General features: G+C 42.3%; 1 protein-coding gene and 1 pseudogene across 3 annotated transcripts; one reads left to right on the forward strand and one right to left on the reverse strand.

The window, feature by feature from the left end:
- Positions 1-251: 251 nt before the first annotated feature.
- Positions 252-6,251, forward strand: LOC110498984 (annotated as a pseudogene).
- Positions 6,252-6,351: 100 nt separating this feature from the next.
- Positions 6,352-16,934, reverse strand: LOC110498983 (ATPase family AAA domain-containing protein 1-B). Of its 3 annotated transcripts, none has more exons than XM_021575754.2 (10): positions 16,851-16,934; positions 11,823-12,008; positions 11,593-11,658; positions 10,892-11,012; positions 10,565-10,765; positions 10,337-10,443; positions 8,569-8,658; positions 8,386-8,436; positions 8,164-8,300; positions 6,352-7,986 (listed from the first exon to the last, which is right to left on the reverse strand). In XM_021575754.2, exons 2-10 carry the CDS (start codon positions 11,994-11,996, stop codon positions 7,866-7,868), a joined length of 1,068 nt encoding a protein of 355 aa, XP_021431429.1. In that variant the 5' UTR covers positions 11,997-12,008; positions 16,851-16,934; the 3' UTR covers positions 6,352-7,865. The 3 variants fall into 3 exon arrangements, with proteins under 3 accessions (XP_021431429.1, XP_021431427.1, XP_021431428.1); XM_021575752.2 differs by having other exon boundaries at positions 11,593-11,691; positions 16,851-16,933; XM_021575753.2 differs by having other exon boundaries at positions 11,593-11,691; positions 16,815-16,869.
- Positions 16,935-17,478: the final 544 nt, after the last annotated feature.

Consider the following 17,478-nt stretch of genomic DNA (forward strand, 5'->3'; position numbering starts at 1 on the left):
CCCACCACCTTCTCATTTATGCACAGGGCCCTTTCCAAAGGAACAATAAACTGCTGTTCTCTAGTTTCTCTTATCAAAGCTAGACAAAGACGGACATATTGCTCTGCTTGGAAATTAAACATATGTGAAGGTATATTTGTCTTGGGAATGACTTGATGCACAGGTAAGCAAAGAAAACCCTCTCTCCAATACTACACTACAGAGTTTCACATAAGCCTTGTTGGATAATGGATGTGTTGTCAATATTGACTATGTCACTGTGTACTAAGGGTTTGTCAGGTGCTGGAAAGAAAACGGTTGGCGTTGCCCTGGACGAGTACTTGGCATTCCCTGCTACTCCTTGGAGGGGGATAACATCCGACAGGGACTGGATAGCAACGTAGGCTTCACCTCTGTGGACAGGGAGAACATCGGGCGCATTGCTGAGGTGGCCAAGCTGTTTGCAGACGCAGGATTGATCCTGCGTCACCAGCTTCATTGCTCCATTCACTAAGGTGAGTGAGTGAAACGGATAAACAGACAGACTGTTCAATTCGCACTTGATATGAGATAGTTGGGAACTTATCAAAGGGCCATCTCTAAATCATCCACTGTGATGGATCTGAGCACTGGCTTGTATAGCTGCTATACTGTGTCTCTGCATTCAATTCTGTTACTATCTGGGTTTGAAAACCTGTTTTTGTTATAGAAGTCAAATCAAGATACCAATCCTGTTGATTTTTGCTACCCAGTCTCTTCCTCCTGTGCGTAGGACCGAGATGAAGCCAGGAAGATCCATGGTTGCTCTGGGCTGTCGTTCTTCGAGGTGTTCATTGCTAGAAAGATGTCGGCATCGAGTAATTGTCTCTGGCCCCCTCCCGGTTAGGGGAAGTGATGAGCTCTACAGCAGTCTCGCAACAATCACTGGTAGAAAAATGTTTTCTGCCCCTCCCAAAATATAGAATTTGTAGATAATTGGCCCTCTTTCTGGGACTCGCCCACAAACAGGACCAAGCATGGCCTGCTGAGGAGTGACGGACTCCATCCTAGCTAGAGGGGTGCTCTCATCTTAACTATGAACATAGACAGGGCTCTAACTCCTCTAGCTCCACAATGAGATAGGGTGGAGGCCAGGCTACAGGCTGTTAGCCAGCCTGCCAGCTTGTTGGAGTCTGCCACTAGCACAGTCAGTGTAGTCAGCTCAGCTATCCCCGTTGAGACCGTGTCTGTGCCTCGATCTAGGTTGTGCAAAACTAAACATGGCGGTGTTCGCTTTAGCAATCTCACTGGAATAAAGACCTCCTCCATCCCTGTCATTATTGAAATAGATTGTGATATCGCCCATCTCCAAATAGGGCTACTTAATGTTAGATCCCTCACTTCCAAGGCAGTATAGACAATGAACTAATCACTGATCATCATCTTGATGTGATTGGCCTGACTGAAACATCGCCGTAAATGAGGAATGGCGTCATTTACTGTGTTATGAGGCCTCACCTCCTGGTTACACTAGTGACCATATCCCCCCGCGCATCCCGCAAAGGCGCTAACATTTACAATAGCAAATTTCAATCAAATGTAAAAAATTACTGCGTTTTTGTTTTTTGAGCTTCTAGGCATGAAATATATGCAGCCTACTCAATCACTTTTTATAGCTCCTGTTTACAGGCCTCTTGGGTCATATACAGCATTCCTCATTGAGTTCCCTGAACTCATATAGGACCTTGTAGTCATGGCAGATAATATTCACACTTTTGGTGACTTTAACATTCACGTGGAAAAGTCCAGAGACACACTCCAAAAGGCTTTCAGAGCCATTATTGACTCAGTGGGTTTTTACAATATGTCCCTGGACCTACTCACTGCCACAGTCATACTCTGGACCTAATTTTGACCCGTGGAATAAATATTGTGGATCTTAATGTTTTTCCTCATAATCCTGGACTATCGGACCAGAAATGTTTGCAATTGCAACAAATAATCTCCTTAGACCCCAACCAAGGATCCTCAAAAGCCGTACTATAAATTCCCGGACAACCCAAAGATTCCTAGACTCCCTCCACCTACCCAAGGATGCCGGAGTACAAAAATCAGTTAACCACTTAACCGAGGAACTAAATTTGCAGTCGCACCCCAAAAAACTAAAAACATTTGTCATAAGAAACTAGCTCCCTGGTATACAGAAAATACACAAGCCCTGAAGCAATCTTCCAGAAAATTGGAACGGAAATGGCGCTACACCAAACTAGAAGTCTTCCGACTAGCTTGGAAAGACAGTATCATGCAATATCGAAGAGCCCTCACTACTGCTCGATCATCCTATTTTTCCAACATGATTGAGAAGAATTAGAATAATCCAAATTTAATTTTTGATACTGTCACAACGCTAACTAAAATGCATTCCCCAAGAGAGGATGGCTTTCACTTCAGCAGTGATAAATTCATTAACTTCTTTGATATAAAGATCATGATCATTAGAAAGCAAATTGCGGACTCCTCTTTAAATCTGCGTATTTCTCCAAAGCTCAGTTGTCCTGAGTCTGCACAACACTGTCAGGACCTAGAATCAAGGGAGACACTCAAGGTTTTTAATACTATATCTCTTGACACAATGATGAAAATAATCATGGCCTCTAAACCTTCAAGCTGCATACTGGACCCTATTCCAACTAAACTACTGAAAGAGCTGCTTCCTGTGCTTGGCCCTCCTATGTTGAACATAATAAATAAACTACAGTTAGTTCTAAGCATGGTTGCTAGACTTGACTAGAACCAACAAAAATGTGATCATATTACTCCAGTGCTAGCCTCCCTACACTAGCTTCCTGTTAAGGCTATGGCTGATTTCAAGGTTTTCCTGCTAACCTACAAAACATTACATGGACTGGCTCCTACCTATCTCTCCGATTTGGTCCTGCCGTAAATACGCAGGCCTCCTTATTGTCCCTAGAATTTCTAAGCAAACAGCTGGAGGCAGGGCTTTCTCCTATAGAGCTCCATTTTTATGGAATGGTCTGCCTATCCATGTGAGAGACGCAGACTCGGTCTCAACCTTTAAGTCTTTATTGAAGACACCTTTATTGAAGACACATCTCTTCAGTAGGTCCTATGATTGGGTGTAGTCTGGCCCAGGGTTGTGAAGGTGAACGGAAAGACGCTGGCGCAACGAACCGCCCTTGCTGTCTCTGCCTGGCCGGTTCCCCTCTCTCAACCGGGATTTACTGGTGCTCTTCCATCCCATCTCTAGGAGGGGTACGTCACTTGAGTGGGTTGAGTCACTGACGTGATCTTCCTGTCTGGATTTGGCGCCCCCCTCGGGTTCGTGCCGTGGGGGAGATATTTGTGGGCTATACTCAGCCTTGTCTCAGGGTAGTAAGTTGGTGGTTGAAGATATCCCTCTAGTGGTGTGGGGGCCATGCTTTGGCAAAGTGGGTGAGGTTATCCTGCCTGGTTGGCACTGTCCAGGGGTATTGTCGGACAGGGCCACAGTGTCTCCCGACACCTCCTGTCTCAGCCTCCAGTATTTATGCTGCAATAGTATGTGTCGGGGGGCTAGGGTCAGTCTGTTATGTCTAGAGTACTTCTCCTGTCTTATCCGGTGTCCTGTGTGAATTTAAGAATGCTCCCTCTAATTCTCTCTCTCTCTCCCTTTCCCTCCCCTCCCGGAGGACCTGAGCCCTTGGGCCATACCTCAGGACTACCTGGCCTCATGACTCCTTGCTGTCCCCAGTCCACCTGGTCAAGCTGCTGCTCCAGTTTCAACTGTTCTGCCTGCTGCTATGGAACTTGACTTGTTCACTGGATATGCTACCTGCTGTTTTCCACTCTCTCTCTCTACCGCACCTGCTGTCTCTAACTTTGAATGCTCGGCTATGAAAAGCCAACTGACATTTACTCCTGAGTTGCTGACCTGTTGCACCCTCTAACAACCACTGTGATTATTATTATTATTATTTGACCCTGCTGGTCATCTATGAACGTTTGAAGATCTTGGCCATGTACTGTTATAATCTCAAACCGGCACAGCCAGAAAAGGACTGGCCACCCCTCAGAGCCTGGTTCCTCTCCAGGTTTCTTCCTAGATTCCTGACTTTCTAGGGAGTTTTTCCTAGCCACAGTGTTTCTACATCTGCATTGCTTGCTGTTTGGGGTCTTAGGCTGGGTTTCTGTGTAGCACTTTGTGACATCGGCTGATGTAAATAGGGCTTTATAAATAAATGTGATTGATTGATTGATTGATTGACTGACTCTGCCCTCTAGTGTTCCAGTTCTCTTTTACATTACATTACAGAGCTACATTTAACTGTAAAGATCATATGGCTTTAAAGTCTACCACTTTACATGCTATGCTATTAAACAAGCAAAGAGAGTGGGTCATAGAATGTACAGCTACAGCACTAAAGAGGTGTCAATTATTGACAAGGTCCTGAACAGGTATCCTAACCCTCTCCACTTAGGCTTTAAGGGCATCGATTCACTCTTGGAGAAGCCTGAGTTACCTGAGCTTGTGCTGAAGACCGGAGAGATCTCAGCGAATGAGTGCATCCAGCAGGTGGTCGAGCTGCTGAAGTAATAGGACTGTCTATCTATGGTCCCTGAGACCTTGTTGGGCCTCGTCTGTCTGTGGTGTAGCTAATTTAGTATTTTCCAATTACTGGTACTGCCCTATCTCTACCATGACGAAAATGCCCTAGTCATTGGACGAAATGATTCAAATAAGTATTTTCAGGCTCCTTTGAACAGTGTAAGTTTGTTAATGTACTAACACATTGATCCCTTTGTTTTGTATTGTGCCAACTAGTGTGACAGAGGAAGTTAATGAGCTCTTTGTGCCAGAGAACAAGCTTGACTTGGCACTGAGCGACGCCAAGACGCCGCCCACCGTCATCATTACCAAGGTAACGAATCCTTCTCGTATGCATGTTTTTGGGGTTTGATACGTACAATCTTGAGGAGACTTAACTGCTGACCCTTCATGTTGAGTAGTTAACACCTGATTTGACCTCACCCTCATGGCAGTTTTTTCTTCTTCTGTATGTTCTGTAGCTGCCCCTCCAGTGGGTGCAGGTGGTGGCGGATGGCTGGGCCAGCCCCCTCAAGGGCTTCTGGAGGGAGCGGGAGTTCCTGCAGGTTCTGCACATCAACACTCTTCTGGATGGTAATACTGCCTGTACTGGTTCTTATTCCCCTCCCCCATGATGTACGCCGGACCCACTGAGGTAGAGTAATGGTTTCCACCTGCACTACATCTTAAATATATTTTAACTTACTTGTACATACTGGTCTTAACTTGTACTTACTGGACACTAATCTCTGAAGTATTTCTGAAGTATTGTTTCATTCAGTAGAATCAGGTCACATCAGTTGAGCCACACTGCAGGGCACGGATGATAGCTGGTGCCAACTTCTACATCGTGGGTCGGGCCCATGCCTCACCCAGAAACCAAACAGGACCTGTATGAGCTCCCATGGCCCCTGGCCTCACCTCTGCCTACAACAAGACTCAAAGAACTGTGGACTTCTATGATAAGGAGAGGTTCATAGACATAGCAATTTTTTTGGGCCATGTTTTTCCGGACTACTATATGTGGCCTGACCAGGAAAATCTCTTGGGATCTAGTTGTAAGCAATAACTAGGGCTCAAGAAAAAATTTACTATCTCTGAGAGAGTCAAGCTGCTTCACTTTTTTTCTCTTACCTTCCTTTCCAGACACCAGGAATTTTAGTTAATCTCAGTGACCAAGATGAGGATTGGGGAAGTGCAGTGGGGAAAACCCTCTGGGTGACCAATAAGGCCTGGAAGGTCCTCACAGAGTACTACAGCTCCCTGCAGAAGGCCAAATGAACACCTACACATCCTGCTTTGAACAGACGGATCACTCCTTCCTATTTTATATTCTCATTTTCAAACAAGTACTGTAGAAATCTAGGCATAAATGGAATACATGCCTGATAGCTTTAAAAACATTTATTTTCATAACTGTATATCATTTAGTTTTATGAGTGGGTCAAAGGGAATCTGTAAGCACCTAAGTTGAAGTCAATATGAATATTTTATTAACAGATCACTTTTGTTACCCATCTATGCATCTTAACTGCATCTGAACAGCCAAGGTAGTAACTTAAAACATTTCTGATAGATGTTTTTTAAGCTGTGAGAAGACAAATGATGTAATTCCATTGATGAGTGACCAAGACGTTTGTGGTATGTGAGTGGAAGGGGTTTTAACTACCTTTGTATAATGGAATGAAACTATATCAAGTGATGCCATATTAACTCATGTTCTACGACTGTATTTACCTTCTTATATTTCAGAATACTTTTCAGAGTATAGGAAATGTCAAGCAAATCAATGACATGACATCAAAAGATGTATTTGTGTAATATATTTTAGCAGACACCAGAATGCAGGGTAATAGAAACGAAGCACATTGGCCGATTTGTTAACTGAAAAAACATTATTCAATTAACATATTAGTCACAATCAGGAGCTTATCAACAATACCATTATTTAAAAGAAAAAAGAAAAGCAAGCATATTTTATCTAAACAAAACTTTCCACCAATCCCCAAAACTATATGTCCACAGAACTTGTCATTCAAGTAAACTATGAATTGGCAATCACACATTCAATAGATTTACAAGTTCTAATGGCTGTTGCTTGTGGGAGATACTAGAAGTTTGTCATGAATAAATAATCAATCACCCAACAATTAAGCATCCTGGTCATCATAAGAGATAAACAGAAACTATAATGCTGTGTTCACGTGCTAGTCAGAACTAGGAATCTCGTGACATTTTCTGACTTGCTAACTGGTTATTAAACTACAACCAGTTAGCAAGTCTGACATTTCCGAGTTTCCTAGTTCCGACTAGCACATGAATGCAGCATAAGAGGCAAACGGCACAGGAAGTATTCACAAGCAGTTTCTATATTCTACTGTTAATGAAACCTGGACTGACAAGGGGACATAAAAAGGACCTGAAAGCACAACAGACACACAACCTGTCACACAGGTTTCCTGATCTATTGAAGTTTTAAAAACAAAAGTCAACTTGAATAATAAATGAATAATACCTTAACATTAGCAGCTCACGATATTACAGCTCTAACCTACCCTTATGTATTTACTAGAAGGAAATGGAAGGACATGACACTGTAATCTTTACCTCAAGCATCGTTGCATCATGTTCTCTTCACAACATCCACAGCGATAATTCACTTTTGGTGAAAAGTTGAATTGCTCTTTCTGATATAGAAACTTTTATCATGCATGATAAAATGTATGATCTAACGCATATAATTCAGACATCCGAGAACCACTCATTGCATAACATTTAGCTAATAGTCAAAGGATGACAGTGCCTACTAAAAGTAGCATATTTTAATACAGATGTAACACGAGCTAGTTTAACAGCTTTCCTGAAAAAAGAATAATACTTCTAAATATACAGTACCAAAAGAAACATTTCATGTTCAGATAAAAATGGAAGGTGAAAGGCCCAAGGCTAAATCAATATTGCTGTGTGTGTAATAAGGACGAGCAAATGTATTGTCAAACCTGAACGGATCCAAAGCTGTGCTCATATTTTGCAGTCTGAGAGCATGCTTCGGTGAGACCTCGGTTGAGCAGATATGGATAAGAAACGAACACCAATACAAGTATTATGTAACTCCTAACTTCCAAGATAATAAATTGCATTATATTTAATATAAATGCAACAAACCAAATGTTCTAAATTAATTGTTGAAGTAAAAATGTTACAAAGTGATACTATGATAGACATTACATTGTGTGCATCTCTTCATGGTTTCAAACAGTACTCTTTATACATAAGGAAAACATATCCAGAGGCTTAATAGTTCTCTTTTGCACATCGAGTCTCAATCCATAGCAGCATGCATCAGTACGCTCTGTCCCCCTGCAGACTTGGACTTCCTCATCTTCTGGATGGCCCTCTGCATGTCTTGTTGCTGGATGGACCGGATGCAGTCCTCTTCTAGACTGGAGGGGGGAGGAGGGAGCCAGGAGACAAAGAAAAGGTCAGTATATTGCTGGTAACTGCAGAAGGCACTGGAATTGTGTGACATCTCTAATCACTACGAATGCTCATATATAAAACGGCAATGTAAGACAGTGGTAATTGGTCCTCGAGGAAGGGCTCAATAAGGGGTGTGGTACCTGTCATTGGCATGGGTGTTATGGACAAAGTCCCGCACGCAGAGCAGAGCAGCGTCCCTACACAACTCTCGGAGGTCACTCCCTGAGAATCCATCAGTCTCCTTCGCTATCTCAACAAAGTCAACAGTGGGCTCAACCTGGGAAATGCATGGGGAAGTTTAGTGAAAACACACACTGCCAAAAAGCATAACTTAATTAGCATGATTTAGACGTAGAACTTACATTTTCATTGTCCAATATGAGTTTCAAGATTTCTTCCCTCTGCCTGACATTCTGCAAGAAAACAATACTTTTTTAGCAGGACGTAAATACATTTTAGGTAATCTCATATAGTACTGCATAATCATATCATAGAACATATTCATAGTACTGATAAACATGTGTACAGTTTGTGAACATACTCACAGGCTGATTAATGTGAAATCTTGTGGGCATTCTCCTCAGAATGGCAGAGTCGAGATCCTGTGGACGGTTAGTGGCCCCCATAATGATGACCTGCATGTGGAAAAGGTGAGAGGCAAGTGAGAAACAGATTGAACCAGACAGGTGTCACGTGATCCTTGTACAGTGGGGGCAAAAAAGTATTTAGTCAGCCACCAATTGTGCAAGTTCTCCCACTTAAAAAGATGAGAGAGGCCTGTAATTTTCATCATAGGTACACTTCAACTATAACAGACAAAATTGAAAAAAATCCAGAAAATCACATTGTAGGATTTTTAATGAATTTATTTGCAAATTATGGTGGAAAATAAGTATTTGGTCACCTACAATCAAGCAAGATTTCTGTCTCTCACAGACCTGTAACAACTTCTTTAAGAGTCTACTCTGTCCTCCACTCGTTACCTGTATTAATGGCACCTGTTTGAACTTGTTATCAGCATAAAAGACACCTGTCCACAACCTCAAACAGTCACACTCCAAACTCCACTATGGCCAAGACCAAAGAGCTGTCAAAGGACACCAGAAACAAAATTGTAGACCTGCACCAGGCTGGGAAGACTGAATCTGCAATAGGTAAGCAGCTTGGTTTGAAGAAATCAACTGTGGGAGCAATTATTAGGAAATGGAAGACATACAAGACAACTGATAATCTCCCTCGATCTGGGGCTCCACGCAAGATCTCACCCCGTGGGGTCAAAATGATCACAAGAACGGTGAGCAAAAATCCCAGAACCACACGGGGGGACCTAGTGAATGACCTGCAGAGAGCTGGAACTAAAGTAACAAAGCCTACCATCAGTAACACACTACGCCGCCAGGGAATCAAATCCTGCAGTGCCTGCTTAAGCCAGTACATGTCCAGGCCCGTCTGAAGTTTGCTAGAGAGCATTTGGATGATCCAGAAGAAGATTGGGAGAATGTCATATGGTCAGATGAAACCAAAATATAACTTTTTGGTAAAAACTCTCAACTCGTCGTGTTTGGAGGACAAAGAATGCTGAGTTGCATCCAAAGAACACCATACCTACTGTGAAGCATGGGGGTGGAAACATCATGCTTTGGGTCTGTTTTTCTGCAAAGGGACCAGGACGACTGATCCGTGTAAAGGAAAGAATGAATGGGGCCATGTATCGTGAGATTTTGAGTGAAAACCTCCTTCCATCAGCAAGGGCATTGAAGATGAAACGTGGCTGGGTCTTTCAGCATGACAATGATCCAAAACACACCGCCCGGGCAACGAAGGAGTGGCTTCGTAAGAAGCATTTCAAGGTCCTGGAGTGGCCTAGCCAGTCTCCAGATCTCAACCCCATAGAAAATCTTTGGAGGGAGTTGAAAGTCAGTGTTGCCCAGCAACAGCCCCAAAACATCAATGCTCTAGAGGAGATCTGCATGGAGGAATGGGCCAAAATACCAGCAACAGTGTGTGAAAAACTTGTGAAGACTTACAGAGAACGTTTGACCTCTGTCATTGCCAACAAAGGGTATATAACAAAGTATTGAGAAACTTTTGTTATTGACCAAATACTTATTTTCCACCATAATTTGCAAATTAATTAATAAAAAAATCCTACAATGTGATTTTCTGGATTTTTCCCCCTCATTTTGTCTGTCATAGTTGAAGTGTACCTATGATAAATTACAGGCCTCATCTTTTTAAGTGGGAGAACTTGCACAATTGGTGGCTGACTAAATACTTTTTTGCCCCACTGTATTTCATTCATGATGGACCCACCTGGCAGTTGTAGTCAGTTTCCAGCCCATCCCACAAGCTCATGAACTGAGCCTTCATCATGGCTGTGGCCTCGTGGTCAGAGCTGGAACGGCTTCTCAGGAAAGAGTCTGGAACAGAAAATTACAGGACCAACAGGAGGTGGTTATGATCACTACATAAACTGGCTTAACTGAAGTACCCAGACAAGATTTCAAAGTACTGTATACCAACAGTAAAATAAGCATTTACCAATTTCATCGATGAAGATGATTGAGGGCTGGAGCTTAATGGCTAAAGAGAAGACGGCAGCAGCCAGTTTCTGGGACTCTCCATACCACTTGTCTGTGAGGGTGGAAGGCTGCAGGTTGATGAAGCGGAAGCCAGCTTCCTTGGCAGTTGCTTTGGCAATCAGCGTCTTTCCACAGCCAGGTGGTCCATACAGCAGCACACCTGTTATCATAATAAATAGGTACGAGGAGTGTTAAAGACTGACGGTGGTCTGTTGAACCTTCACATGCATTGTGTCTATCACTACTGGTCTCAATAAGCTAATATTTTATGAAACAAGAGACTCACCTTTTGGTGGCTGAAGCAGTCTGGATCCCTCAAACAAGTGTCTCTTCTGGATGGGAAGTATGACAGTGTCTTTCAGCTCAGTGATGACCTCATCTAGGCCAGCAATATCACTCCATGTGATCTGTAGAGAGAGCATCACATTGATTAGTTGTGAGGCATAAACATACACAGTTTTCAAAACATTAAGAACACCTGTTCATTCCATGACAGACTGACCAGGTGAATCCAGGTGAAAGCTATGATCCCTTATTGATGTCACCTGTTAAATTCACTTCAATCCGTGTAGATGAAGGGGACAAAACAGCTTAAAGAAAGATTTTTATGCCTTGTGACATGGATTGTGTATGTGTGCCATTCAGAGGGTGAACGGACAAGGCAAAATATTTAAGTGCCTTTGAACGGGGTATGGTAGCAGGTGCACCGGTTTTTGTCAAGAACTGCAACGCTGCTGGGTTTTTCACACTCAACAGTTTCCCATGTGTATCAAGGATAGTCCACCACCCAAAGGACATCCAGCCAACTTGACACAACTGTGGGAAACATTGGAGTCAACATGGGCCAGCATCCCTGTGGAACGCTTTTTTTCATGCATCAATGAATTGCGGGGGTAATCAAAATTAGGAAGGTGTTCTTAATGTTTTGTATACTATTTTCATGAGGTTTTGGGTTCAAGAAATTGTGTATTGATGCAGCTCTCTTACCTGCATGGTCAGTGGGTCCACCAGATGTGCTGCGATGCTCATCTCATACTCTGAGAGCTTGACATTCTGCACACCAATCTGCTTCATGAGTTTCTCTGCCTAAAAACCCCAACTGTAAATAGCCATCTACCTTTGCACATTACAATACAGTCCCAACAAACATGATACATAATCCACAGAAGATGCTCAGAATCAAACAGGTCAAACTTGTCTATATTTGAAAACTTCACCTGTTTCTGTGCTTCCATTTTCTGTTTCCTTGTGGGATCAATGGCATCAACCATCCACTTTATGGTGAAGTAGGTGACTGCACCAAATATAGTCAGTCGGAAGAGTAAACCAATAACTTCATTCCGGCCCAAGGGCCGGGCAACACTTTCAGTTGGAATCTCCTTCAATACCATCTTCTTAGATGTCTGCAGGATGGGGGAAAAAAATGAATTCTCCCAACTTGATCACAGTTGAAATTGAACAATAAAGCTTGGCTAGTAGCTACTATGGCCAAAACTCCATCCAACCAAAACACTAAAAGGGCATTAGAATAATTTTCACAATTTCACAGAATTATTCCAACCTCAGTGTGGAAATACACTGGGTGTACAGAATATTAAGAACACGTGTGCTTTCCATGACAGACTGACCAGGTGAAAGCTATCATCCCTTATCGATGTCACTTGTAAAATCCACTTCAAAACAGTGTAGATAAAGGGGAGGAGACCGGTTTAAGGAGATTTTTAAGCCTAAAGACAATTGAGACATGGATTGTGTATGTGTGCCATTCAGAGGGTGAATGGGCAAGACAAAAGATTTGTGTCTTTGAACAGGTTATGGTAGTAGGCGCCTGGCGCACTGGTATGAGTGTGTCATGAACTGCAACGCTACTGGGTTTTTCACGCTCAACAGTTTCCTGTGTGCATCAAGAATGGTCCACCACCCAAAGGACATCCAGCCAATTTGGCACAACTGTGGGAAGCATTGGAGTCAACATAGGCCAGCATCCTTGTGGAAAGCTTTCGACACCTTGTAGAGTAAACTTTGTAGGGAGGGGACGGGTGCAACTCAACATTAGGAAGATGTTCCTAATGTTTGGTATACTCAGTGTATATATACTGAACAAAAAATATAAATGCAACAATGTCAAAGATTTTGCTGAGTTACAGTTCATATGGGGAAATCATATGAATTTATTTCAATTGACTAGGCCCTAATATTTGGATTTCACGACTGGGAATACAGATATGCATCTGTTGGTCACAGATAGCTTAAAAAAATATAAAATAAAAATAAAATGGGCCTCAGGATAACGTCATGGTATTTCTATGCATTTAAATTGCCAACGATAAAATGCAAATGCCTTACGTTGTCCGTAACTTATGCTTACCCAAACCATAACCCCACCATGGGGCACTCTGTTCACAACATTGACATCAGAAAACCCCTCACCCACACGACGCCAGATATTTGTTGGAGGCTGTTTGGACGTACTGCAAAATTCTCTAAAAATAAGTTGGCAGCGGCTTATGGTAGAGAAATTAACATTCAATTCTCTGAAAACAGCTTTAGTGGACATTCCAGCAGTCAGCATGCCAATTGCACGCTCCCTCAAAACTTGATACATCTGTGGTATTGTGTTGTGTAACAAAACTGCACAATTGAGTGGCCATTTTTTGACCCCAGCACAAGGTGCACCTGTAACATGATGCTGTTTAATCAGCTTCTTGATATGCCAGTGTAACTGATGTGAAACGGCTAGCTTAGTTAGCGGTGCGCGCTAAATAGCGTTTCAATCGGTGACGTCACTTGCTCTGAGACCTTGAAGTAGTAGTTCCCCTTGCTCTGCAAGGGCCGCGGCTTTTGTGGAGCGATGGGTAACGATGCTTCGAGGGTGACTGTTGTTGTGTGCAGAGGGTCCCTGGTTCGCGCCTGGGTATGGGCGAGGGGATGGTCTAAAGTTATACTGTTACACCACACCTGTCAGGTAGATGGATTATCTTGGCAAAGGAGAAATGCTCACTAACAGGGATGTAAACAAATGTTTACACATAATTTGAGAAAAATAAGCTTTGGAACATTTCTGGGATCTTTTATTTCAAATCATGAAACATGGGACCAACACTTAACATGTTGCGTTTAGATTGTTGTTCAGAGGAAAATCAAGATTGACTGCTCTGGGCCTTTTAAAAGTCTACCCCAAAAATATTTTACAATACAGACTATTGACAATAACTGAAACTGTGAAAAGATGACTTGCTAGCTAGTTGTTTCACTTTGCGTGTTACAAAATCGAAAGCTTGGCTTGACCTAACTCATTCATAGCCGCCAACTACCTTTTCACCTACTGATGATAGTATCTTCTGACCGCGGGTGTTTTGTTAAGATCTCAATGCCTGTTCTGAACATTAAAACGCATCGCTTGCGGTACGGCTTTGGAAACAAAGTTTTGTATTTATGTAACCTAGGTCTCTTTTTCAAATGCGCCCTGTATTGTACAACACAAATGTACACGTTATATTTACAGTTGAAGTCGGAAGTTTACAAACACTTAGGTTGGAGTCAGTTAAACTCGTTTTTCAACCACTCCACAAATTTCTTGTTGAACTAGGTTTGGCAAGTCGGTTAGGACAACTACTTTGTGCATGACACAAGTAATTTTTCCAACAGTTGTTTACAGACAGATTATTTCACTGTATCACAATTCCAGTGGGTCAGAAGTTTACATACACTAAGTTGGCTGTGCCTTTAAACAGCTTGGAAAATTCAAGAAAATTATGTCATGGCTTTAGAAGCTTCCGATAGGCTAATTGACATAATTTGAGTCAATTGAAGGTGTACCTGTCAATGTATTTGAAGGCCTACCTTCAAACACAGTGCCTCTTTGCTTGACATCATGGGAAAATCAAAAGAAATCAGCCAAGACCTCAGAAAAATAATTGTAGACTTCCACAAGTCTGGTTCATCGTTGGGAGCAATTTCCAAATGCCTGAAGGTACCACGTTCATCTGTACAAGTAATAGCACGCAAGTATAAATACCATGGGACCACGCAGACGTCATACAGCTCAGGAAGGAAATGCGCTCTGTCTCCTAGAGATGAACGTACTTTGGTGCGAAAAGTGAAAAACAATCCCAGAACAACAGCAAAGGACCTTGTGAAGATGCTGGAGGAAACAGGTACAAAAGTATCTATATCCACAGTAGAACGAGTCCTATATCGACATAACCTAAAGGGCCACTCAGCAAGGAAGAAGCCACTGCTCCAAAACCACCATAAAAAAGCCAGACTACGGTTTGCAACTGCACATGGGGACAAAGATTGTACTTTTTGGAGAAATGTCCTCTGGCCTGATGAAACAAAAATAGAACTGTCCATAAAGACCATCGTTATGTTTGGAGGAAAAAGGGGGAGGCTTGCAAGCCGAAGAACATCCTCCCAACCGTGGAGCACGGGGGTGGCAGCATCATGTTGTGGGGGTGCTTTGCTGCAGGAGGGACTGGTGCACTTCACAAAATAGATGGCATCATGAGGAAGAAAAATTGTGGATATATTGAAGCAACATCTCGACATCAGTCGGCCCTTGAGTTTGTTCTTAACCGACTTGCCTAATTAAATAAAATGTTAAAAATATCAACAAAAACTAAAAATAAGTCAATATTACAACATTTATCAAATCTCTATATTAAAAAAATAAAAACAACTTTAAATTATCTAGGCAAGTCAGTTAAAAACAAATTCTTATTTACAATGATGGCTAAACCCGGACGACGCTGGGTCAATTGTAAGCCGCCCTATGGGACTCCCAATCACGGCCGGTTGTGATGGTCTAGATTCGAACCAGGGTGTCTATAGAGATGCAGTGCCTGAGACCGTTGTGCAACTCAGGAGCCTTTTAAAATAAATAAATATATATACACACACACTTTTAAAATACAAAAACAGTCATGGCATAAAACATCATAAATCACCCAGAAAAAAATATACACTCCCCACAAATAAGTCCCCAATTAATACTTAAAAAACGAAAAGTTAAATTACTACACATTTATCAGGTTAGTGTTCCCACAAGGCCATATCTCCATGTTACAGCGCTTGTTTACACAAGACAAGAGGCGACCAGCGGTACTAATTAGCTACCTAGCATGCTCTGAACACCTGTGTATCAAGCGTAACTCTGGAACTGTAGCGGAAGTGTAGTTTTGTCGGATCCATTGCTGTATGGATTTATGCAAAACTGCTACAGTAAGTTTATTTTTTTTTATTTGAAGGATTCTTTCTCGCTGATGAAAGATAAGGGCCATGTGTTTTGAAAGCAATGATTATTGAAGTATCGGATTGTAGTTCACAAGAGGTAGAAGTGGGCGAAGCTAATGGCTGAAAACTAAGGCAGAATGCCTCAGTTTGAAAGCTAGGTTAGGGTTATGCTGCGTTTAGACGAGGGACGTAAAAACCGGCATAACGGATCAAGCATGTAAGAAGGAGGGTGACAGCAAAGCCAAGCAAACATGTGTTGCTATAGTGATTTCAGTAAACAATCAGTACAAATCAACATCGGTAGAAAACAATTCTAGAACCTACGGCAGAAGTTAAATTATTTGAACTTTGGCGGCAAGTCCAGTCTACCGTGGCGGCTGACGGGATTCACCGCCGGCATTTACAGTCGTGCTCTCATTGAAAACAATGACATCCGGTTTGCCATCTACCTCCTACTATCATGTAAACACGGCATTAGTATTCCCACATGGCCATATCTTCACGTTACATCGCTTGTTTAAGGAAGACATAGGCGGCCATCTGTGCTAATTAGCCATCTACCGTGATCTGAACACCTTTGTTTATACCCAAGTTAGTTCGTCAACTGGAGGCACACACAGCTTGTGGCTCTGTGCAAAACTGCTAGAGTAAGTATATTTTTTATGAGTGATTCTGTCTTGCTGATATGTCAATCTACTGATATGCCCCCTTTTCTAAACTACAGCGTCGGAATTGTAGTTCACATGGAGCCAAATGTGGGCGAATGTAACCGCTGAAAACCCTACAAATGGAGAACGGTTTGAGAGCTAGCTTTGACCTTCCAGTTAGCATGCAGCCACTTGCCAAAATTAGTCGTTACTTTGTAGGGGGGAAAAAATCCTGCTAGCCCGGACACCTTGTGAAATGTGTTGGATTAATCCATCTATTTCTAATAAGAACATTTAACATATGTAGAAAAACAAATAACCCATCACCGTTTGCTCATGTGGACGGACTGGTGTGACACTCACCTCGCGCTTCCGACTCTTACTCTTGTCCGGGAGTTGTCAGCATGAGGCTCGGCGTGATAGGTGCCCCCTACTGTTTTGGAATAGACACTAAAATAATTTCCTCAATATTTCTGTGGCATGGGACTGATGGAAAAAAAGTACTCAATAAGTGTATGAATTGGACCATTTCCCTGTCAAACTGTAACGAGTCATTTTGGGTACCAGGGAAAATGTATAGAGTAAAAAGTACATTGTTTTCTTTAGGAATGTGGTAAAGTAAAAGTTGGCAAAAATATAAATAGGAAAGTACAGACCGATGCAATTTAAGGTAAATAACAACACAAGTTAAACTAGATTTAATGAGGTGGCTACAACCCATATTGTGCAAATGAAGGTACTCCCCTCTCATAAAACGTATTGTTTTATTGTTACTTAATGTGTATATAGGTACTTTACATCATGTTCCATGCAAATCTGACAGGAGGCGCCCTAACACAGCAAGTCCAGTGACCACAACTAGTACTTGTCATCTACACTGGTTTACAAACTCCAGTCTGGGTAGAGAACTAGGAAAAGTCAAGATACTCGCACTGCAACAACTGTGTTTATTTTGGTTTCCTAGTCTGTAATGCATTGTGAAAAAGGTGCA

The sequence above is a fragment of the Oncorhynchus mykiss genome, chromosome 20, assembly GCF_013265735.2.
Source record: "Oncorhynchus mykiss isolate Arlee chromosome 20, USDA_OmykA_1.1, whole genome shotgun sequence".
Taxonomy (NCBI): Eukaryota; Metazoa; Chordata; class Actinopteri; order Salmoniformes; family Salmonidae; genus Oncorhynchus; species Oncorhynchus mykiss.